The following is a 24256-nucleotide window of genomic DNA, read 5'->3' on the forward strand; positions in this document are numbered from 1 at the left end:
AAGAACGCATGCAGGCGCCGGTCATTACCCCAAAATAAACTCCAACAAGGTGAATCACAACAGTGTTTACATCTGACTCGGTGAATGATTGACTGACCTTGGGAGAAGGCTGGGCTCGCTGGGCTGCAGGAGTTGTGGGGAGAGCCAGAGCGAGCGACGTTGGCCGTGGAGGAGAGGAAGAAGAGGGTGGGATGTTCTCTTGTCGTCTGGTGTGCGAGGAAGACGAGCTGGTTTTCTCCGTCACTGTGCCTGGACTTGCCGCGCCGGAGGCAGAGTCCGTGTCCGCGTCTGCGTCTCGGTCGCAACCCGAATCCTCAAAAACAATGTCGAAGGAGGAGGAGGTGCAGTCGCTGGGGCCGCGCGGGGGGTACAACTCGAAGGAGTGCGGCGTGTCCGAGGCGTCCGGGTCGGCCTGGCTGTCCCGCTCAGACATTAAGCTGTCATGACCCAGGAGGGGATGGAAAGACAGGTCTCCATCGTCAACACTGAAACTCACAGCACCGCTGGCGCTGCTGGAGAGCAGGGCCTGTGCATCGACGGAGGCCTCCAGAACATCTCCTTGAGGCCCACAGATAGGTGAGACTGAGCTGGACACTGGCACTTTGACTGACAGCGCCTCCATGTGGTCCAAGAAGCTCATTGGCCAGTCAGTGGTGCTGAAAGAGAGAAAGGAGTGTGGTTGCTGTCGGGCCCACTGGTACAATCAGATAACATTCAAATAATCATTATGTAAAATTACACATAATTCATTAGAGACAACTTTGCAATGGTTCAAAATATATGGAGAAAATAGTTTATAAATTGCTTAAAATAAAAAGCAACACAATAACAGTATAGTGCAACCACACTCTTTCTGTGTGGATGCCATTGCTGGTGAATAGACCTCTGTTCTGCCAGTGTAAGTACCATGTATGACCTGCTAAGCTACACAGGATAACAGGTTTAAAAGCCCTGTCTCACCTGGCGTCTTTCAGCCACCTCTGGTCCATCTCCTCCTGCCAGCCCTCGGGGGGGCTCTCCTGCCAGGCGTTGAAGTAGCGGATAATCCCCGGGTGCTCCAGCTTGGCCAGGGCCTTTACCTCACGCATCACCTTCTCACGGGCGAGCTCCCTGCACGACATGAAAACTGAGCTCACATTCATGGCGATCACTTTCATTTCGACAGTCCTTATTCAGCAGTCGGGTCACTATTTTTTTCAGGATTTGAGGATTTAGACGCAACTCAGATTGGATTTACTGTTTATTATCTGTTTGTGTGTTTTGTGTTCCTAATGACTTGATTAGGATTATTGACTCAATGCATTACAGTACCAGTCAAACATTTGGATACGCTTTCTTATTCAGGTGAATGAGAAGATGTGTCTAAACTTTTCACTGGTACTAAGACAAAATATCAGGATTTGTTCCATTATACTGACTGACTGTACCATAACTAACTACCATATTTTCAATAATAGTGGCCAAGGCCTTTATTTACCTCAACTGCAGATGGTACCAGGCCTTTATTGCCTATATTAGAGAGAGGCCTTTATTTCTAATTCCCTCTGTTTGATAAGTAAGTTTGCTCATATTTTAGTATGAAGTCTTGTTTTCTGCTTCTGTTTGCTCTGTTAAATTTTTGTTCTTGTTAAATTACAGTAATCCACTTACACTGTGTTTATCCACCCTTGTGTTTCCCAGCTTTTAATTGAATACTGGCCACTACTATACGCTAGTTTGTTATGCACTGTGTGATGCACCAGTAAACAACAAGGCTGCAGCCAAAAATTTAATTTCCATGCTTGTTAGTATGAAAATAAACACTTGTACCAAAATGTCAGTGATGTCTCTTACGTTGTTTTCTGTGTTTCGACAGGTAACTTAGCTTCTTACATAACTCGGATTAAACGCAGTTACATTAAAGAAAACGAAAAGGAGCCGATAGCCTCCAGCAAGGAAGTCTGCGGCGGTGTGATCAGTAAAAGTCGCTACCTGTTGGGCAGACGGATTCTTTTGATGGCGTAGTTGCAGTCGTCCACTTTGTTGCGGGCTTCAAACACAACACCGAACCCCCCGCGGCCGAGGCACTGCACCGGCTCAAAGTCAGTCAGATACCTGGGGAGAGACGCTTTGGTTGTCATCATGCAAAGAAAAAATCCCTATGCTGTCAGTGGCAGAAAGGAGCTGTGTGTTATCAGAAATATGCCTGACAATTTGAAAGAGCGGGGATCATACAGTTCACTGTGGTCAAAGAGGCTTATAAAGTGGTAAAGGGGATGATTACCAGAGAGGAATTACTCCTAGCTCAACACCTGTGAAGGCTTGCTGTGGCTGCTGAGTTTGCAGATTACCACCTTACAGCTAAAGAATATTAAATTCACATTAATACGGTGCATCAAAAAAATATTTTGACTTGCAAAACTGAAGAGGGAGAGAAATGTCTATTGATTTTAATTTTGTGTATTTAAGATTTCTCTGGCAGGCTGATTGTAGGGTTAACATGACTTAGTGTATACAGTTTATATAACTATAACTGTCAGATATGTCAGCTATCAAATCATTTATTTTCCACCTCACGCAGCTGCATCATTGGAAAGATCTTTGTCATTTAATGAAGACTTGAAGAAATAAAATCATTCAGTTTGCTGCTGAGTGATAACACTTATCATCATCTACACCCTTTTAAAGCATCCCTGCTCAGGCTTCTTCAGGGATTAAAGGCTGGCTTATTAAGGAAATGTGGGGGCAGATGTGATTCAGGCATTCATTCCTGATCTCTATGTCCCTCCTAATGATCTTGACTCATGCCTGCCTCAGCTGCCACAACAGCCACCGGTTTTATTTAGGGACAGTTCTCTCCAGCAAATGCAATTTACATGGATTGCGGCAGTGACTTTAAAGGAAGGGGAGGGTGGGGTGTTTGTCATTTTAGGATGGATCAAACGGAGCAGGAGATGACATCGAGAGAGAGAGAGAGAAAAAAATATCTACAGTTTAATCAGATCATTGCGTGAGTTTGGGTCGGTAAAGCCACATTATTCAGATCAAACGTAAACATGCGCTCTTCATCAATCAAACTTCCGGAGGACAGTGGCAGCCCATGAATTATGGGTACTGATCATATTTGGGATGTCCAAAATAACAACAAACTTTTGACAATGTGCTGACGGTGATGTAAAGTGACACTCCAACCCTGTGGCAGATGCTGCGAGGCGGGGTGGGGTCTGCGGGGGCCAAGGTCATTTTCATTTGATGGCAAACAGCTGAGTTATCCAATCATGCACAACTACGACTCGTATCTCCCATCTGCTTTGTCCTATCAAAACAGTCTGGAAGACCGGTGGTCACCATGGTAACAGTGCCAATTTCCGTAGCTACACCTTGAATGAGTGAGACTTCCATATGACTTTCAAGTGTGAGGACAAAAACATTTTCCCAGCGCTGTAGTGGTGTTACATGAAGTTATCCTGAGTCATGATAAAAAAATGATTTACACAGAGCATATTCTGCCTCATCTTCACGGCGTGTTAATGATGTACCTGGACACATATTCGCTGGAACGGGTCTCCATGACAACCGGCTCTTTGGATTCCACAACCTCAAGGTCAAACTTGCAGTCTGTCTGGCACTGAGTCTCCGACTCTTTCCGTTGCTTTGGGGAACAGGAGGAGGTCAAGAGAGAGAGACGATGATTGACTATTCATCAATGGTGCACAGTTTTAATTAAAAACACGAGCTTCACATCTGAACAAGGTCTCTCAGCCACAGGAAACATATGGCATAAAGAGTAGAAAATGTACTAAACTCGGTCTAAGACAAGGCAATTCTATATAATGGATATACTTACTATAAAGGAAATAGTCAAACCTGACTATTAGTCTCAGTTAAGGTTATTGCCTACTTACATCTTAATATTTCTTGAGTGATTGTTCTGATTTGATTTTGACAAAAATAAAAAGAAGGTTTCATCCATACTTTGATGGATTATCCTACTACATGGAGGCTATTTTTCATACTGTACACTGGTTTCAGATTTCACATTAACATATGACTAAGAATAACTACCAGCAGTCTCTGTTAGTAGGGCATGTCTGCGGTCTTACCCTCACATAGGCCACAGGGGCAGGAGGGTGGAAGAACTTGCGGACGATGTAGGTCGTGGCGGCGATGCAGAAGACGATGGTGCCGAGGATCTCCTTCCACCACGGCAGCAGCAGCACCGGGTCCTTTCTCCTGCGGCTGTCAGCGCCTGCCCCATTTCCCTTTATCAGGCTTACGGCGCTGTCACGTTTCTCCCGGTAATGCTTGCTGTAGGGGAAGTAGTAACCGTTGTCTACAGAGGGGAGAAGCGTAAATCAGTCAATAAGGTTTTATTTCAGCAAATTTACTTCCCTCTGCTGTAGACTCTAAGTGCCTCTAGGAACTTTATTGGTGTCTTTTTACAGTCTGGATCCAGGATTTGGCTCTTACCGTATGGATACTGAAGGATGGACAGGGCTCCGTTGCTGTATTCTTCATGGGAGAATTTGTCATTGTTCAGACACTTGTCAAATTCATCAGAGCCGACGAGGGCCGGTGTCCGAGATGGGGAATCTGAGTCAAGGACAAGATGAATAAATTCTTTGATCTCAGTAGAAAGAGGGATCAATATTGAAGAACATTCTCAGGCTAGTCATATATTAAGGGGAATAAAGACGAGTAAAGCTTTGAGCGACAGAGAACACAGCGAGACACTGGGTCTAAATGACTTCAAATATATCTTGGAACACAGTTTCGCTTTGTGTTCCGACAATGATGAGACTAGTCTTTGGTCACTTTGCTCTGGCTCTGCATGCCTTCACAAACTTAGGGCGCTCTGTCTAATTACCAAAGGAACAAAGAAGGTGTGAACTTACGGATTAGAGGCTTCCATTTGATAGTGGGCAGCGGGATTATGTCTTTCTCCGACCCGATAGCTTTTGAAGGGAACTTTTCAGAGATCCTGACTGAGGACTGGAGGTAGAGCTGTCCCTGGAACATCCCTGACAAACCAACAGCAGATGAGTTATACTGGACTGAATTCACTGTTACCTTATATACAGCTGAAGAGGGTTTGTGCTGAAAAATGGTCACATAAGTAGTAAGATTGCATCTTCTCATCAGTAATGAACACAAGCATGTAATGTTTACCTAGGTAAACACTGGACTCTGCATCTCCTTTGGCCTGCTCCGGACCGTCCTCATCATCCTCCTCATCAGTCTCAGGCTGGTTGGTGTCGTCAAACAGGCTGATCGGTGTGACTTTACCCCCGCCCACCAGCCAGGCTGAGGCGATGGGTGTGCAGAACTAACACAAAACAGGTGAGAAAGGATGAGTTAACAATGACAAAACAAATGTGCCACAAATGTGAACATACCGCATCAGTGTGAACATTTAAATCGTATCGATTTTAAAACCGTGTTCACCTGACGCTCCCAGACCAGCTGTCCGTTGGGCTCGGTGCTGAAGGCCATGACCTTCCAATGAGGGACAGACACTTTGATGACGAGGTCCAGATTCTGGTTCTGTTTTTGCTGGTTCTTCGTCTGTTCCCTTTCTTTCGGTTCGTCAGTGATGATCCGTTGATTCTCCCTCCAGGCTTCGCCGTTTACAACTTCTCCCTCCAGGAAATTCATTCCGGACGGCGTCTCGGGAACAAGCTTCAACTCGAAGTTTCCAACACTGAAGTTCCATCTAGTGTCAAGAGTGATAATACTGATGTTGAAAAAGCTATTTTAACTGTAATATGTGATGTAAATATGTTATTTGATTATTAAAATCGAGTGTGCCGATACTAATTTTTCTTTTCTTTTGATTAACTATCACTCGTAGCCTTTTACATCTGCTGAATCCCAATGTAAGCAATATATACACAAACAAATACAGATTTCCCCTTTGCCTACTGTGAGCAGATGGTAGCGCACTGACAAAAATTATAGATGACAGATGGATTGTTATATTTTTGTTCACTGAGAAAACTAGTATAAAACAAACGTGAGATTATTAAATACAAAACATTCTATGTTAACATCTACAATTAAAATGATCAGACTATTACAACCAACTGAGAAAAAAAAGCTGCTAATGTTAATTGCAAGTGACTGAACAGTTCAAGGACTTGATTTAAAACCACTGACGGAAAGTCAATCAAGTATCTGTGATCCTTTCCCTTGAAATACCCAACAAGACGCATTAGCTGCTTCGTGACTCGGGTTAACTGACGGATTGACAATGACAGATTGATTGACCGATCGAATAAAAACTCACTTCTCCATTCCTGATCGGGGCCTGAAGGCTCGAACAGTCTTCTGAGTCCTCTGCAGCAAGAGCATCTCTTCGGTCTCCATCTCGTCGTCCCCCCAGCGACTGCAGCCCACCGCAGAGCAAATGTACCGAAGCTGAAGAAAGCAACAGTTTGGGGGAAAATGACAGAAGGTTAATCTACTGTGTTGATGTGGTGAGATTTGGCATGATTTGACATTAAGATGTTAATTGAAATGATTGTACTTACTTTGCCACTGTAGGCCCCCAGGCCATAGGTAGTAAGGGATTTGCCCCCAACCAGGACAGTGTCCTCTCCGATGCGGTAGGACGACTCCAGCAGGGACTCCACACTGAAAGGCACTGCCTCCATACTCTCCCTGTCCCGGTTCAACTGGAACAAGGCACCGTCCAGCGACGGGATGATCATCTTATTGCCAAACACCTGCAGAGACAAACAATTTGGTTTTAATGTGTTTGTGTCAGTGGCTGATAAGTTAATGGAAAAAATAGAAGAAATCTCAACAGAGACATTATAACTTATTTCTATGAGACCCTGTCCTCCAATTACAGTTATCAAATTGTGGCAATAACGTATGATTCTTAATTTGGACATGCTTCATGGTTGCCTTCCCAGCTGCTGGCGCCTTACAGCTGATATTAGCTCAGTGTTAACTTATCCTTGCTAAAGTTCTGTTAGCTTTATATCCTGTTAGCTTAAGTTGGATTCTCCCAACTGATGTTATATTAGCTTCATATTCTGTTTGCTGTTGTTGGAGGAGAGGTACTATAACCAGCTTTGTTCCATTTTGACTGAGATTGGATCACCAAAAACTTTAGCTAAGCTAATATTTTGTTAACTTTGTGCCTAGTTAGCTTATCTTGATTTGCCGGTAGCTTAGCCCTGTTTATTTTGTGTTATCTTTTGCTTTGTTAGTTTATTTGAACTTGCCTGTATTTAATTAATATCAGCCAACATTTGCAAACTAACAGGCCAGGAACTGGAATTTAAACAATGCAATCCAACACCTGGGCTCCCTCTACCACAGCAGTATGAACGAGCTCCTGTTCCACAGAATAATATCATATCATTACAATAACACTCTGCACCAGTGTCACCACAATTAATTATTGAACAACACTATCCCTGACAAAATCATCAATTCTTAATTGTATTACTTCAATCTGATGCAATAGCTTTTAGCTAGCTGCTCATGAGCCCTACTGGAGTTCTCATCTACAGTTTGAAAAGTCGTTTTCAGCTCAGACAGACAATCGCTCAAAAACACAAAAACACTCGCCCACACAGACAGCACCGGCCGACACACATCCACCCACACAGCAGCAGCTTTAGCCCCCGCACACTTGGACTCAATCCACAGGCTCGGGACCATTACACAACTAAGAGCCTAAGTAATTAACCTGGATCTTTAGAAAAGTGTGCAACTGTGGATAACGCGCGTGTGTATGTGTGTGTGTGTGTGTGTGCAATATTTGGAAGTCACTGTAGGGGGGCAGCCAGGATGAGATCATTGCAAAAACCTGACTCTAATCCTGATTTAACCTCTACAGCTTTAGCTTATCAGGCGGTATGAGGACAATTGCTTTCTTCAAGCACTTCAGTCATCATCGTACAAAGACTGTCATCAAAAATCACTTTCTTTGGAAGTCAAAATAGTGACTCACTCTTTTCTCTTTTCAACAAAATGTTCAGTGACATAACAGCAACTCCGGACCAATTCTTGGTCCTTTGTCTTGTTGGACATTTCCAAAAAGGGACGACAAGTGACGCGGGGGTCGAACCCGTGACCTTGCAGCTTTCAATCACCTTGTTTAGAAATCCAATCAGATTCTAAAAAAAATTGAGGGCAGTAGCTTTGTGGTGGATTAAAAAAAAAATGGCAGAAGGGAGCGATGTGTGGCAGGATGATTTACTAGAGAGCAGAGCCAGTAGCAGAGGTGATGTCATCCTTCGGGGGGGGGGGTTGGAGATGAGGATAAATTTAGGAAGTGAAAGGAGAGGGGTGGGGTGGAGGGGGGGGGGGGGGTATTAACAACCTGACCATCACATCACACCATGCTGGTATGGCTGGGGAGGTGGAAAGAGGTTTACAGCTGAGGAGAACTTCTCAGAGCTGTGGATGAGTCATCCTGCTGCTGATGCTTTAATCCACGTCTCTGATCCGAGACAATGTTCTAACACGAGTTGCTCTGGATCTCGTCGCTCAGCTGCTCTTCCCATCCGTTTACCATCCATGTACACAGACTACACACATAGTTCAATTTCACAGGTTTTTGCTTTGATTTATCTTCAATGTTGCACCACAGAACTGCAAGATGTTAAAATGTTTTCCATGGTACAGAGGTAGATGTTTTATTATTTCAGCCTTTAAATGAACATTTACCAGGTCACTCCTGTCCAGATGAAAATGTAACACCATCTTACTTTATTACTTTAGCATATAATGGTTTTCCAGTTACCCAGTTGTCCTTTGAATATGTAAAACAGGTGGATTTCAGTTGAAGTTAAAACCCGAAACTCACCCAAATCCTGGAGTTGGTAGGTTTTTGTAAGACAAATAGTCAGAACATTATCTAGGATCTACATGTAATTACTTCCCTGCTGAGCCTTGAGATACAGTATGTGCCTGTTGGGTAAATTTACCAATGTAAATGATAACTGGTAAACAATAAACTTGTAGAAATCCTGCCAGCTATTGCTAAGAGATGCATCTATTGCTCTGCCAATTGGAACGAGATTATTCAACATCTCCAGCTACTTTAAGAAAAAACATATGGGTTAACAAAAAGATAAAGATATGGAGCGCTTGATTATATGAAAAAAAACAACAACAACATCAGAGCAAATTAAAGTGATTCTTTGATGAATTGTGTTGGAATATATGATCAACAGCCCACCCCCCCCAACCCTCTTCTTTTATGTCTTTGTCTTGTCTGTTTGTATAAAATGGTCTTTGTTTACGCCAGTCTTTGTTTTTTTTTGTATTTTAAAGGGTCTCGTTCAGAATTTTTAACTTTTATAGACTGGAAAAAAAGCATATGAGTTAAAAGCAGAGTCAGCACAATCACTCTCCTTGTCCTTGCATATATTTAGATAGGGACTTCCTAGGCTTATTAATTTTTTAGGAGCTTTTACTCAGACTCATTCATGTCTTACCATCTTCTCTTTTTTGAATGTGTGGCTGCGCCTTAACCAATAAAAAAAAAACAGACCAGTACCATTCAGTTATTTCTAGCTGCACTGTATCACTGCACTATCACTGTCAGATGATAGGTTGTGCTTTGTAGCTTTAAAACGTTGCTCATTATAAGCTGATATTATTAGTTCAATATCTTTATTAGTGTGGTTATGAGAAAAAAAAAAATTCCACAGTTAATTGAGGCGTTCATCCCAAGTCGTCCAAATGAGCTGGAGCACTTGATGATTATTTGATGTTACTAATCATGCCACTGTATTCCACCCTAAGGAAATGTGAGGGGGGGGGGGGGGGGGGGGGGGGGCGGGAGGTTGTGGTGGTGTTTGTGTTGCTCCAGAGATCCTGTCAAACAGTGTAAGCTCTCACCCACCGCTAATGTGGCACTGTTGGCCTACAAGGCTGCTGCTCCTCTTAAAAAAGGCGGCAGACGGAGTGAGATAGAGAGAGAGATGCAGAGAGAGAGAGAGATGCAGAGAGAGAGAGAGTTCTGGTGGGTGGAACAAAACTAAACAAGACACAAAAAACAATCAAAACAAAATCAGAGCAGCCCGGAAGAAAAGATCGACTTTCTGCCAAAAATATCGCCCGTCTGGCCTTTTTCATTTCCTTCGCCACGCTGGAAGAATTATTGCTTGTCACATTAGTCGCTGGGAGGCGATCAATCATTAGTCGTTGTGTAGCGATCAATCAAATTTTCTCATCATTCATTTATTCACGCCGCATGCCGGCAGAGGTGCGCGGGTGTGTGGGTATGATGCAGTGTGTATTGTCTATTATGTGATGACATCATCTCTGGTCTGAGGCATTACCTCACCTCCCTAATCATCCAGCCGTCCCCAGCCATCTCCCCCCCGCAACCTCCTTCATCCCTTTAACCCCGCCTCCCCCAACAGCATGACTCACTCCACGTTGGCTCTGACTCCCTTCTTCTAACCCCCCCGGTCCACACACACACACACACACACACACACACCCCTCCAACACCCCCCCGAGCGACTCTTGGCTTTTTGAAGTGATGGCTTCTTTTTCTGCAGACAATGCTGTTTGTGGCTCTGCTGTCCCTGATTTCACTATGAAGAAAAAAAAAAAAAAAAAAAAAAAAGGACACGTACACATACACTAACTGAGCGGGGATGCAGCAGGTGACTGGCTGCTTCCTCCCCGGCGTGTTGAGGCCAGCCAATGGCACGGCGGCAGACCCCCCCTAGCCTCTAATCACCGAGCAGACTGGTGTCTGAGGGAGCACCAATGAAACAGTTGGTAAGCACGCAGGAGGCATTGGGGGTGGGGGGGGGGTTAGGGGGTGGTGGCAAGAGCCAGTGGCAGCACCTCACCTCCCCTCTCACCCCCCCTCTCCCCCCTGCCCCCACCGACACACACATGCACACACACACAGCAGACAGGCATCCCAGGTTACTGAGGGCAGAGCGGGTAAGGCTGGATATAAACTTACATAAAATACATGAGCATTAAAAAAAAAAAACCCTCCCACAAACACACACACACACAAACACACACAAACACACTCCAGCGATCATAACAAATGACGTCACAGCGAGTCACCGGGTTCGGAGCTGACAGGCATCTCTCCTCGTTCCGCTCCGTCACCCAAATGAAAGCCAACAGGTGAAAACACAAATAGAGAGAGGGAGTCCAACACACACACACACACACACACACACACACACACACACAGTCAGCATCCTCTGTCACAACAAGACACACACTGGGAGAGATGACAGGAGGATGTTACGCGCGTGTCTGTCCGTGAATTTCTCGACGCTTCTTGTGAAGTCTCACAAACCCCCGAACGCAGACATAAAGACGAGGAAAACAACGCATGTCCTCAGACTGCAGAGCAGCCGTGGACACAGAGATGATCTGACAGTGTATCCAAGTGTTTTTATCACATAAGTATTATTTCTGACTACTGTTACTTCAACCTCATTCCATTTTAATGCTTTTACAGCTTCTAGAGAACAACTCTGTTACTCATTACAAAATAAAATACAACACAGAGAATTTAATTTTGTAAACAATATAAAACAATACAGAAAAACAAACTGATAATGGGGTCAATTTTCCAAAAAATAGCCTCAATTTAAAAATTTTCTAAGTGATTTATAAGCAAGTTGAAGACTTTCAACAGTCTATAGAGATTCCTATAATCCTGCAACCGAAGACATAAAAATAACCAAAAAACAGTCTCCATATAACAAGCGTAGCATCTTCTTCTTCAGTATAATATGGTGCAACTTTATATTCAAGGTCAAATTTACATTCCAATACCCGATTAAGCTATACTGCACTCACCCGGTCTCTGCTGTATTAACTACTGTGCTCGGAGGAACCTTTAGGGGGTCTTCACATTATAACCTCTGAGGACCATCGAGAAAAATACAGAGGTTCATGAATTCTGATTATCTGAATCTCAAAACACAGCAATTCTCTACCACGTGCCTCGGATACCCCATGAGACTGAACGTTTTTTTTCCTATTCGGATCCGATATTACAGCAGCTGATTTCAGCAATTAGTCCCCTCCTTCTAATTGAAGGTTTGCTAATCAGTCAACTCAGCTGCTAAAAACGTTCAGCTGCAGTGAAAACGTGCAGAAGCTGAATGGTGCACTCTTGAGAACCACTTCAGCCGCTAATACGGGAGGTTTTTAAACACTTCTGCAGTGAGTAACCCCAAAAGGTGCTTTATTAGCATCTTAAATGGCTTTTGGGCTTTTATGCCACTACTGCAGAGATGACTCAATCAAACAGTATGGATTGGCTTTTTAACTGATTCCAATCAATCTACTGTTGCTTCTGTGGGAAACAGTAAACACAACTTATTGGCCCGGCTTTTCTGGAAAAATAAAAAAAATCCTGCTTGTCTGTGTGTGTGTGATGTTGTGTAAAACTTAATGAACTAGCTCTAGATTGCTTTACTGTTGTTATACTGGACTAATAAAGCAGGAATGTGTTTATATGACAGTGCCAGAGAGTTCATTAAACTTGTACTCTCCTTACCAGCGCTGGCAGACTAACATTACACTGATCTGAGCAGCCACCCAGACCCTTGTTAGTATCGGAGGCTTTCTCCCCTGAGGTAAAACTCTCACACAGAGCGAGTCCACATCAAAGTAAACTACAAGCACGTCTCTAGTATGTATCTTGGAGAGCAGCGGTCTGGTCTCGCTCCGGGCAACGCTTGGCTTTCAGCGTGTCGGTGTGGGCGGTTTAAGCTTCTGTATACATGTACAGACGAGGGTCTCGCTGCGCTTGTGTGTGTAAACCACTACAGTCAACAAAGAGGCTTATCCTCCGGGCGAAACAGCTACTCTTAGATATATGTGGGGGTGTACAGTGTGTCTGGTGTGTACTGTGTGTGTGTGTGTGTGTGTGCGCACGAAATTAACGTTAAGTGCACTGAGTTCAATTATTGGTCTTAGTGTGTACAGAGGGACAGCCAGAGGGGACAGTTTGTTTGTTTGAAGGCAAAGACGGAGGCGAGACCGCATCCTTAACCTCCGACTGACACACTGGAAATTGACATTTTCATCTACTGGTGAATGTTAATCAGTTGAACAATGTGTGTTTGACCTGTTTAAACGGCTGTGCTTCACTCTACATGTGGATTTTTCAGATGTGAATCAGAGCAGGTCTTGTTGTGCTTTATTCAAATCAAACTGAAAGGGATTATCTATATATTTGTCCTTGAACAGCATATTATATTTATCTGCTACAGTTTTAGACAAAAAAGGGTAATACATATGGATTTTTGCTGCATTTAAATTCTTCCAGATGTGAGCGTGGTCACTGTTCGGAGGTTTTTCTTTAATTCTAGTAAATGAATATGCGAAGGTGTTGTGTACCTCAGGTTTGCTGAGGCTGGAGGACAGGAGGCACCCTGAGCCGACATCTAGGTCCCACTGCTTCCTGCCCTGGTTGTGAGGATCCAGAGCCGAGATCCGCCCGTCCAGGGTACTGATGATCACGAGAGACCTGCGAATAGAGCACAAAGACGTCAACACACGCTTTTCACACTCACTACAGCTTTATTTACTGCTGCTCCAGGCAGCGGTGTCTCTTTCAAAGAAGCAAAACCTTTATTATAGCGTTCACCCAGCGGTGGCTTCAGCGTAATGACATCACAGACAAGCCACTAAAGGGTGAAGAGTATAAACAGTGGGCGGTGGAGTAGATGTTGTCTTTCTCTACCACACCCTTGTTTAGCGAGCAAGGTGACCTTCAACTGCAGCCAACAGCACACCTGTGCCATGACAAACACAAGCCTGTCAGCTCATTGGGTCGGGGGGTGTTGATTAAAGACGGGAGCGGTCCTGAAGATTATTAAAACCTGACCACACATAGCGATTTATTTCCTCTATAATACAACGTACATGTGAGAGCATAAATTCTCAGTTGTTAGTACATCAAAACATAAATCTATCAGAGAAGCACCTTGCTCATTTATGCTGTGATTTCAGCAGAAAAGATAAAGAATCTGGATGAACTGGATTAAAAAAAAATGACTCAATCACTCATGACACTACTTCCATAACTGAATTTCATCGCTGTCCTGAAACAGATGGTAATAGTGTCTGTTAAGAGCACACATGGGGATTTGACATGGTTACTTTTCTCTGGCTAAAAACTGTTATTTCCGCCATTAAATTAGCCTCATTTACATGTAAAATCTCAAATAAACATTTCATGTGTTGACAAAGGCCGTCTTTTATTTAGGGTCGCTGGATTTGTTCGGCAGCATCTCTGATTAGTCTTGGCTTTATTCTGAGCTTTCCAGCATTGGCAGAAAACGAGTCTTCACAAAACACGGCTCGACTGTCCAAGCCTGACAGCTCAGAGAAACACCATATCAATGCCGTTAAAAAAAGAAAAAAAGAACAACCGAAACCCCCTTCAGAGACTTTTAGGATTCTGATTAAAAACGAGAGCTCTCGCAGATCTTTGTGAGTTTGAGAAAGTTTCACAACACTGATGAAACCCGGTTGGCTATCGTCGTCCAGGAAAAAAAAAAAAAAAAAATGTTTTTCAGGATACCGAAAGAAAAGAAAAGAAACTAAAAGGGGTTTTCTTAATGAATTCTGTTACTGCAAAATAAATTGGACACACTTTCCACATATTTTATTCAGAGGCATTGTTGGCACAGTGAGCGGCTAAAAATAAGATAAGGGGGAGGGATAAGATGCAGGGGGCGAAAGTGTTTCCCTTAGATGATTTATAGGCTAAGCATTTCTCACAGCGCTAAGATTTAGGAATAATTGTTGTGATGGAGTTTTCATTTTCTCTCCCAATTAATTCTATGGCTCTACCAAAAAAAAAAAAAGGATTTTTCTCCATCAGCAGTGAAGTACTAATTCTTAAAATGCGTTTTATTCCCCTTTATGTGCCCACACAGCATCTGTTAACATCTCTTCTCTGTTTCATCTTGTAACTCCAGGCTAAAAACAGTCGAACTGACTTCAATGGACAGAGACATCCAGCCCCACCCTTCTCCTAACTCTTAAAGCTTCTGCCGCATTGCTTGTCAATCATGTGCTGAGCTCTGGCAGCGGCCACCTTCTAACTATTGATTTGTATCTGTCTAGAGGAGATGCTGTCAATGGGGCTTTTAGCTTTATTTAACCAGCGAGGGGCTGCTGAGCACACATGCTGTCTCTGAGCACCCACTGCTTCACATCCCGCGCAGCTGGGACCCGACCGGCTTCCCTCTGTTGGCCACTGGTGCATATGGGGCTTTAACTGCCTCCCTCCAGGGCAACTAGACAGCAGTTGCTGAGGGAAGAGACAGTGTTACACTTGTTCACTTTCCCATCTCAGGGTTACAAAAAAAAGACGAGGAAATGAAGGGACACTGAACTCATCATCATCCATATTCTTTACTTCTGTTCACTGACAGCTGTCCAGTAAGCTGAGACTCTATCCATCAGTTAGACTGAGCAGGTGAAGTGTTATTGAACGGCAATAATCCCTTATTGATTTCACCTATTGAACACTCTTCAGTCATGAAGGGGAAGGAGCGTGTTCCAGGATGTTTAAGCCTTAGAGAAACTCAGACATGGATTGTTTCAGACGGTGTGAATCAATATCAGGAAGGCTTTTCTTATGTTTCACTGTAGTTATTGACAAATTCACAGAGAGTTACACTTGCGGCTCTGGACTAGTTAGTTGTTTTTACTCAAGTGGAGCTGAGAGTTTGCATAAAAATGCAAATAGGATCACTTAACAGTAATGAGCCATGTGTCTTTCAGCCCCATCAAAGCCAAGATTATCTCCCCCAAATCTGCTCTTAGCATTATCAGCCTCGCCACTATCACTGAAGTGTAGAGAACTAAGAAAAACATTGTTTTTCCCTCTCAGCCGCCAATAAAAACAGAGCTCTAAAGCCCGCTTTCACGCTCTCGATTGGCTGCCAGACCCTGCCAAAAATATTAGGCTGATTGGTTGTTGCTAAGCAGTCGGCTCTCTGAGAGGGTGGAAGCTTTGGCGGCCTTCGCTCGGCCGGCCCCGCCCCCCTCCGAGTCATGCTGGGAATGTAGAAGCGAGGAAGAAGAAGTCACTAAGAGCATCGAGTTCAACTTCAGAGATGGAGAGAGGGAGCATGAGAGACAGAAGAATTTCATTCTGAGAGGGAGATCAAAGGCTTTTGTGGACTCTTTGTACTCCAGATAAAGGATAAGGAGTAGAGTGGGGGGGTGTGGAGGGTGTGGGTGGGGGTGGGGAGGTATTTCACACTACAATTTAGGTATCATGATAGTAATGGAGAAAACGAACAGCTGAGGAGGGGAGGGCGGGGGGGGGAGGAGTAGCTACAAAAATAGTACTAAACTGAACAATAAAACAACTCAAACAAAACAAACAGCCCTACTGTATCATTTACAACTCCAGGCAATTTATTTTCCACGTCTGAGCCCCGAGACACCGCTGCTCTGCTCGTCACCAAAGGGATAACTTGTAGCCTGTGGGGCTGCTGCTGCTGCTGCTGCTGCTGCTGCCGACTGTGACAGACGCAGGCGGCGGAGACGCTAAAGAAGACGTTGGAATGGAGGATGAAGAGGAAGAAAGAGGGAAAGTAGTGAGGCTGCCAACAGACTGAGGGTTGTTAGCGTCCTCGCCTGTAATGCTGTCAAAGTGTCATAATAGTACCGAGTGCTTCTTCAATCACAAAGCGTATGGCGGAGCAGGGAGCCAATTAGCCTCGCTCTCACCAGACTCTCTGTTCCTCAGAGACACTCAGACTCGAGTCTGCACACACACACACACACACACACCGGCGAAACGGAGCTGCTGGTAAACACACTCCATTGAAAGAAACAACCAGGATGTTTACACAGGCCGAGTCTCCAAGGAGCCGGAGCCGCCGAGCCAGACCAATCGTAACCGCTTGCCGCCTCTCGGCAGCGAATGGCAGCACTGTTTTTCTCCTTGTTTAACCAATAGGCGAGCGGCTCTGCTGAGTGTGCGCCAATGGAAGGGCAGGACTGCCTGTAACCATGCAACAGCGAGCAGCCAGGATGCACGCTGGAGTGTGGAGTTCTGCTGCCGCGCAGCTGCCGCTCAGCCTGCCTTGCAGCCACCGAGAGGCTGAACAAAAATATGAGAGCATGGGGAGCACGTGGGGAGAAAGTTATGGATGCAGCGCTGAGCCGGCCGCACCCAGAACCACCAGCTGCACCAGCAGGAGGAGGGAAAAAAAAAAGAGAGATGCATTCCTTTAGACCTGGGCACATTCTGACATATTGCACCAAGTTGATCCACAGCAGGGAAGTTTTTAAATGTTACATTGAAGTGTTTTGATTCAGAATCAGAATTAGACTGAAGTCCAGTTTTATCACAAATATGTGGGAAGAAAAACAGCAGCGGTATTTGTAACCTGGTTACAGTGAGAACAAACACTTGGCTCGGAGAGTAATATCAACAAGTCCGAATATCTTCCAAAGCCATTGAAGTCATTCAGTTGTGGTAATCCCATAATTCAATGCAGGATATTTTAAGGCTTAAAAGGAGCTGGAGGCTGTTAGCAAAACACAGCATGCAGCCAGAACTCCGTTTTTTTCTTTAGCAAACATGAGCTTGTTCCCATGTGCCCGACAATGTCTGATATAAATAAACACTCAGAATGAGACGAGAGTGAATGTCGAAGTTGAAAACAGAATCTGTAAGGTGGCACGAAGGCGACTGACATGCCGGTAATGTGCCAGCGAGCCTAAAGTTAAGTAAATGTAATGTGACTTGAAGGTTTATATAACTGTCCTCTGAACCTGTTTAACAACTGATCCTTTTTTTTATGTTATTGTCACAGCAGCTGAAGTCTGACTGATGAGGACTTGAGTGACAGACCTGTGATGTGCAGTCCGCTTAAAAAAAAAAAAATCGACCTCACATCCATCAGGGTCACTGCAGCAGACCACCACTGCAGAGGACAGGGTGTGGTTTTTAAAAAAAAACTTCTGGTACTGGCATAAAAAAACACACACACCATTTAAAAGCGTTGCCATCACCCTCTCTCTCTCTCTTCCTGCATAAGTGCGCTCTCTCCTCTCCAACCCGTATCATCTCACACGTGGTAAAATCCAAACTCCATGGCGCCACGCTCCCGCCCGCTGATTGGCTGAGCCGCGGCTCTGATCTGAGGATCTGATTCGTTGTTGCTAAGCAGTGAGGAGAGTGAAAACAAGACAGCATGGTCCTACTAACTACCAGCTAACTCCTTGTTTTTATTCTCTCCTCTCCTCCTCCTCCTCCTCCCTCCATCCTTCTCCCTCTCTCTCTCTCAGAGCATCCCACCTTTTTGCCTCTGCCCCACCCATACTGCAGTGCTGCAGGATGGGTCCTGCCGACTTACCGAAATAGCCGCTGACCTGATAAATTCACTCTAACTGCTGTTAGAGTGATGATATTTTAAACCAATACTTTATTTAGCAACCACATTTATGTCAAACTGGGCAAACTATTTCTGTCACTACACACGGTTATGAAACAACCTGCAAGCATGTTGTCAAAAGAGTCACGACCTCTTCTTCTTCTTCTTCTAACGCAGACAGTTTGAATCAGGTGCAGAGAAAGTCAGGAAGTCTTACAGGTCAACATCCCAACATCAGCAACTTCTGCAAACTTAACATTAATATAAAGAGCAATCAAATAACAAATAGCTGAATAACACAGAGAGTGATGAATAGCAAGAAACATGGTTACATAAGGAAAAGAAAATGAGGATAAAATGGGTTAAAAGAGATTATATAAGCTTGTTGAGAGTGACATGCAGCTGAAGTTATACATTCAGACCTCTGGAATATATAAAAGGACGGCTGCACATGGAGTGATTTTACAGAACTGAGTTTAAAGAGCGCAATTAAAACTTTCCAGAAGGAGTTCAATCATCATCTTCTTGACCTGTTATTTTGGGGACAGTTTCTATTAATAAAACCCACAACATCTCCCCGGTTACAGAGAGCGGAGTACTGAAACAAAGTAAGAAGAAGAGAAAAAAAAAACAACAAGGAAATGAACTCTCCCCTTCCAAAAAAAAAAAAAAAAAAAAAAAAAAATCCACTCCTCCTCCTTTACCTAACTATAGCCAGACCCATGCGGCCAACTCAAATTCTGAGCACTAGCCTGTCTCTCCGACGCAATTGGCCGACAAGTCACCCGGCTTGGCCGATTGGCTGTTGCTAAGCAGTAGGATGGTGGGAGCCAGCCGGCAAGCGAGCGAGCAAGGCAAGGCGGCCCAGAAGAGCTGTTGCCGCTACAGGGCCCTGAGGGGTGGAGGTGGGGGTGGTTGTACAGAGGGCGGGAGGGGAGAGGGGGGGGGGGGTGGCAGTCGGGGTAGTAGGTTCAAACAAAGCTACTGTCCTCTCTCCTCTCACCTCCAAGTGCTCCCTAAGGTGCCAGAGGCCCCGACGGAGCGCTTGGCTGGCGGAGGCATCAAACCCGGCAGCACTGTCACATGCATGATTAACACACACACACACACACACACACACACAAGCCTCTAAACGTATATACGCACACACACACACACACATACACTGAGACAGATGTAAACACCAAGTCTCCAGAGCGCCATCCGTAACGTATAGATAGCAGCAGTAAAGGTGAGGTGACAGCCGTCAGCCGACACAACAGCAGCTCCCATCACTAACTGAAGGCTGGATCAAAGTGAACATCTAGAATATTTATAGATTACAGGATACGGAGGTGGAGGAGGGAACAGGAATTAAAAAAAAAAAAAAAAAACCCGCAACTGACAGAAACTTAAAAAATGTTGACATCTGAGCGTAGATTGGTTTTCAAGCTGTCCACATGAAATGTTTTTCAAGAGTCTGTGTTTGAAGTGCTCCACTCTAAAAATCTCATTTGGGAGAAAATAAACCTAACCAGCTTTACTGGAGGTCTATTCTCTTTCACATAACCAGGATCCTTCACAAGTGGAACGAGTGGTTCGGTCAGGATTTTATTCATTTTTTTCTCTCCTCACCTCTGGTCTATGTAGGGTGTATGTTTATATTAGCCTAAACAAACAAAGTTGTGATCTCTTTATTATTATTCTCACAGGTTGGCGTTTCTTATCACAAGACTTGGTCTGTTTGACGTAGAGAAACCGCAGCGGCTGCAGGTGAAGCCTGAAAAGGTCACTGAAGGGAGTGGCGACATGTTTTTTAAAAGTTGACCTAATTAATACAGGATGTAACGCCGATTACTTCCCTAAAGGTGCTCGACTATACTGTTCACACCCAGTCGTAGCTGAGTTTACTCTGTTTTTAAATGGGATTATAATAAAGTTCACTGACATCATACAAGGTCATTTTTGTTTACATACTGTCTGATAAAAAAGCAATGAAAACTTTGATACAACAACAACAAGGAGCAATTCTTCCTTTTGTTGTAAATGTGACATTTGAAGCCTTTTTTTGTTTTTGTTTAAGTCTGTATGTATGTAGGAAAAGCACCTAATCTCTGTTACATTTCTTGTGACATTTCTAAAGTTCAACAACAATTCTCTTGACAAATGGATGGAAACAGAGCGTGCGGTAGCGTATATACTCAAGGGAGGACATTAAAAAGCGAGGCGTATGTGTGAAGGTAAGGGAGAGCATGAAGAGAAGGAGCAAGTGTAAGATGAAAGAGAGACAGAGTAAATAGCAGGGTGAGAGACAAAAGAAGAAGAAGACAGACTTCAACAAAGACGTACATGCAGACACAGTGTGTGATCGGAGGTCTTAACTGTCTTCATGCTGTTTTGACACGAGAAAGACGAGGGGGAATCTTGCTCATCGAGTTCATCGTTTGACATCGACTTCATTATTTTCTTATTTCAGCAAAATCCGTGTCATCTCCTATAGCTTTGTTGTTGTTTAACAGACAGATTTTCATTGAATAATTCACCCGTTCATTCTCGTCATATCTGCCTCACAAACAACCTCGTTGATTAAGAATTTATCCTTTTGACTTTTACATCTCATTATCGTGACGGTGTGTAAATTCACACCCTATGTGGCGTTAATAAACCAACAAAAGAGAGAAATTTAAAACTTTTAACGCTGCACGATTACAAACATTTACCTTGAAGAAAAAAAAAAAAGTGATGCTTCAAAAGCAAAAAAAGTGGTGGCAGACAGACTGTGAATATGTGAGAAACAGATCTTGGAGAGAAAGGATAGAGGAGACAAAGTGGGAGAGAGAAAGAAAAAAAAAAAAACTAAAAGTGCCAGACACAGGTAGGTACGGTGTATGGAAGGAGACGCGGGCACAGAGAGGCGAGCGGTGGCAGGGTGTGACCAGCAGCGGGATGAACGCTCAGGAGTTTTCCTGCAGCAGCTGAGGTGCCTGGCGGGGGGAATAGCCTGCTTCTATCAGAGCAAACCCCTCTGCTAATTACTTTCCATTAAGTCTTGACACTGTACTGCAGATGACAGTCTTTCACCATGTGCTGCCATCAGACCTGATAAGTTTGTGTCCTTTGTCGTGGACATAAACAACAGCTGCTTCTTTAATCTGTCTGTGCACTAGCATATGTTAAGATTTACTCTTGTAAAGCCATGGTATAACATCCTTTTTTCTCTGTCTTATACATTTTTTTTTGCTCCCTGTAGTGCCAAAGCTGGCAAAGATGGTATTCCAAGTAGCAAGAACTAAAATCTGATGTATTGCGGGTTGTCAGGAAGCTTCAAAGTGAGTCTTAAGACCAAAAAGTTTGATGGTAAACGGGGAAACATACAAGTTTTAACATCTGCACCAAAAACCTTCAAAAGGTTTGATTCCAACAATATTTTCTATTTCACAAGTGACTTCGATTCAACCTTCTTGAAAAGCAGACATCATGTTTAAAATACTTCACAGGGAATTATTTAATGATGGATGTAATACACTCTGACAGAGAAAAAGCACTGAAATAAGGATAATTTAAGGAGCAAAAAAGTACCAGTAATGCTCTTGGTAAAAAAAACAAAACAAAAACAAAACAAACACATGGCAGACAGAAGGAACATCATGAAGAACACACTGCGCCAAACATTTAAGGTGGGCGTCAAACCTACTGTTTACCAAGGAAGACAAAATCAATGCCCTACCCACTGCACCAAGAACTGCATCTCACTTTGGGCAGCAGCAGCAGCAGGTTCAGAAAACCTGTGGTCTGTGTGAAGCAGTGAACTTTTGACTAGCAGGAAACAAGGCATTTTCTCAGCTGAGTGAAATGCCATCGCATGCATCATCTGTCATAACAAGTAAACAGTGCTCGCCATATTTGATTTGCATTATTGGTACATGTATGTAACATGCACCAAAGGTTGACTTTTCACTTTGAACATCTGCTTTCAGCTCGCATCCAAGACACATTTTCTCAGATTGGACAGGAACTGTTTAGCTTGTGGTGCAAAGCCACCTTGTCACTGTTTTAAATTACCACTGACATGATCACTTTTTTGTGTGTAAAACTCCCAGTTGACTGAGCTGTCAAATAAACAAACTATTTCAACTTTCTCTCAGCTATAAAACATCCTATCTGTTGACAGAAGGGTTTAAGCAGTGAATCATGAATGGATGCTATCTTTGTTGTCAAGTTATTAGCATCACTTCATGTACTATGATTTTAGGATTATGAAAAGGAGAGAAATGCAACTCCTAACATTTATTTTGGCAGCTGACAGAGGGAAGCAGATCTGAAATGAACCGTTCTGCAACAAAAAAATGACCCACTCCTACTCATCACATCACACTTTTGTTCGACGAAAAGCAACTTCCTTATCAATCACTGAGATGAAACCAACTGTAGTTTTACACTTCTCTTGGATTTTTTGGATTCAATTGTGCTGATGGCCATAAAGTATTCCCGAGTGACAGAACAAGATTATATCCAGTTTGTTAAGTCAAATACTGTGTCGGTACAACTTCAACAACAAACCCAAATAACAACCAAGACCTGCCAGTTCGTGATGTGTCTCAGCTTCACGTGGGGGACTTCGGAAACGACCGTTATCGTCTGATTAGTGTCGGACTCGTCATCCCTCTCAAACTTTCAGGTCAATGAAGCGGAGCGTGTTTTGCCCTGACATGCCAAGACACCGTATGGTCTGCTTTAGAAAACTGTCAATTTTACCAATAACCAATGACTAGTCAGCAAAGCAAGCACGAATTATGACTAAAAAAGTAGTTCTAGATAACACTTTAAACGCGATTTCCATTACAATTTCTGAATCGACACCTCAGCGCCCATTATCGGACACGAAGTCAAACTCGCTCCTCAACACCCGTGTTTTGAGCTTTGACAGTTTGCTGGGGCCTCTTCACATTTCTTCCTCGATCATTTATCAAGAGCATGGGGGCATAATTCGGGGATGTTGCCCTTCAAACAAGTTTTGCGAGACGGGAAAACAAGAACAGCAAGTTCTGGGTGCAGCGCTAAGGCGGATGAATACGCGAGACTGTACGTTAGAGCTAGCTAAACATCTGGTATATGCGGCTGTTAGCAAGTTATTTTTAAAAGAAGAGTTAATGAGAAAGTTTATATTGCTTTCATTCTTATACATCGCCGTTGGACATTGTTATCCGGTTTTTGCAGGTGTTATGTCCGCATGACAAACTGAAAGTGTCCGATAATGAGTGTCTGTTACACTTTACACTGTTTATAACGTTAATTACCTCGTTTCTCGGACGTTTCCGTTACTTTCTCCGTATGATTCGTCGGCCTCCGCAGCCGACCCGTTCTCGTCGTCCTCCACGGTAACATCTGCTCCTGCGACCGGGGCGCCTACGTTCTCCAAGCCCCGCTCCATGACTCTTGTACCATCTTCCTCCGAGGTGGCACCTGAGCCCCGGGCGGCGGACTGCGACACCCTCCCGATGGCGGAGCCCTGAGTTTGCGACGTCCCGAATCCGGTCAGCGCTTTCAGCAACAGCAGGAGCACCAGGGAAATGCTCACGTTTCCAAAGTGAAGCCCCCTTTCCATTTGTAAGACTGGCACATTAGTGAAATATGAGATTTACATGCCACTGGCCTTGTAAATCTTAACATAAAAAAGTGCAAAAAGGCAGTTACAAAGAAAACTCCGTTGTGTCTTTCAAAACGCCCTTTTTAGTCTGTTCTTTAAGTAAACATAAACATCCACTGGGACACCATGTTATTCCCTTTATACTTGACTCAAGACTTGCCTTGGTTACGCTAAAGCCCGCCTTGTTTCTACACAAGGATTGGACATTGAAATCTCTACGCTCGTTAAATATGTATCTAAACGTCTCTGATTGGTCCATTTACTGTCAATCATGCAC

General features: G+C 43.9%; 1 protein-coding gene across 1 annotated transcript in view; it reads right to left on the minus strand.

The window, feature by feature from the left end:
• The window catches only part of eif2ak3 (eukaryotic translation initiation factor 2-alpha kinase 3), a 30429-nt gene extending 6276 nt beyond the window's left edge, over positions 1–24153 (minus strand). Inside the window, exons 1-13 of the mRNA XM_067615130.1 lie at positions 23630–24153; positions 13342–13471; positions 6510–6704; positions 6266–6396; positions 5425–5692; positions 5149–5305; positions 4875–5000; positions 4450–4572; positions 4083–4312; positions 3519–3631; positions 1972–2094; positions 961–1110; positions 98–656 (exon numbers count right to left, since the gene is read on the minus strand). Coding sequence (XP_067471231.1) covers positions 98–656; positions 961–1110; positions 1972–2094; positions 3519–3631; positions 4083–4312; positions 4450–4572; positions 4875–5000; positions 5149–5305; positions 5425–5692; positions 6266–6396; positions 6510–6704; positions 13342–13471; positions 23630–23937 — 2613 coding nt within the window. The 5' untranslated portion in view covers positions 23938–24153. The remainder of the gene's footprint in view (positions 1–97; positions 657–960; positions 1111–1971; positions 2095–3518; positions 3632–4082; positions 4313–4449; positions 4573–4874; positions 5001–5148; positions 5306–5424; positions 5693–6265; positions 6397–6509; positions 6705–13341; positions 13472–23629) is intronic.
• Between the last annotated feature and the right edge of the window lie 103 nt (positions 24154–24256).

Source organism: Thunnus thynnus, chromosome 16 (genome assembly GCF_963924715.1).
Source record: "Thunnus thynnus chromosome 16, fThuThy2.1, whole genome shotgun sequence".
Classification (NCBI taxonomy): domain Eukaryota; kingdom Metazoa; phylum Chordata; class Actinopteri; order Scombriformes; family Scombridae; genus Thunnus; species Thunnus thynnus.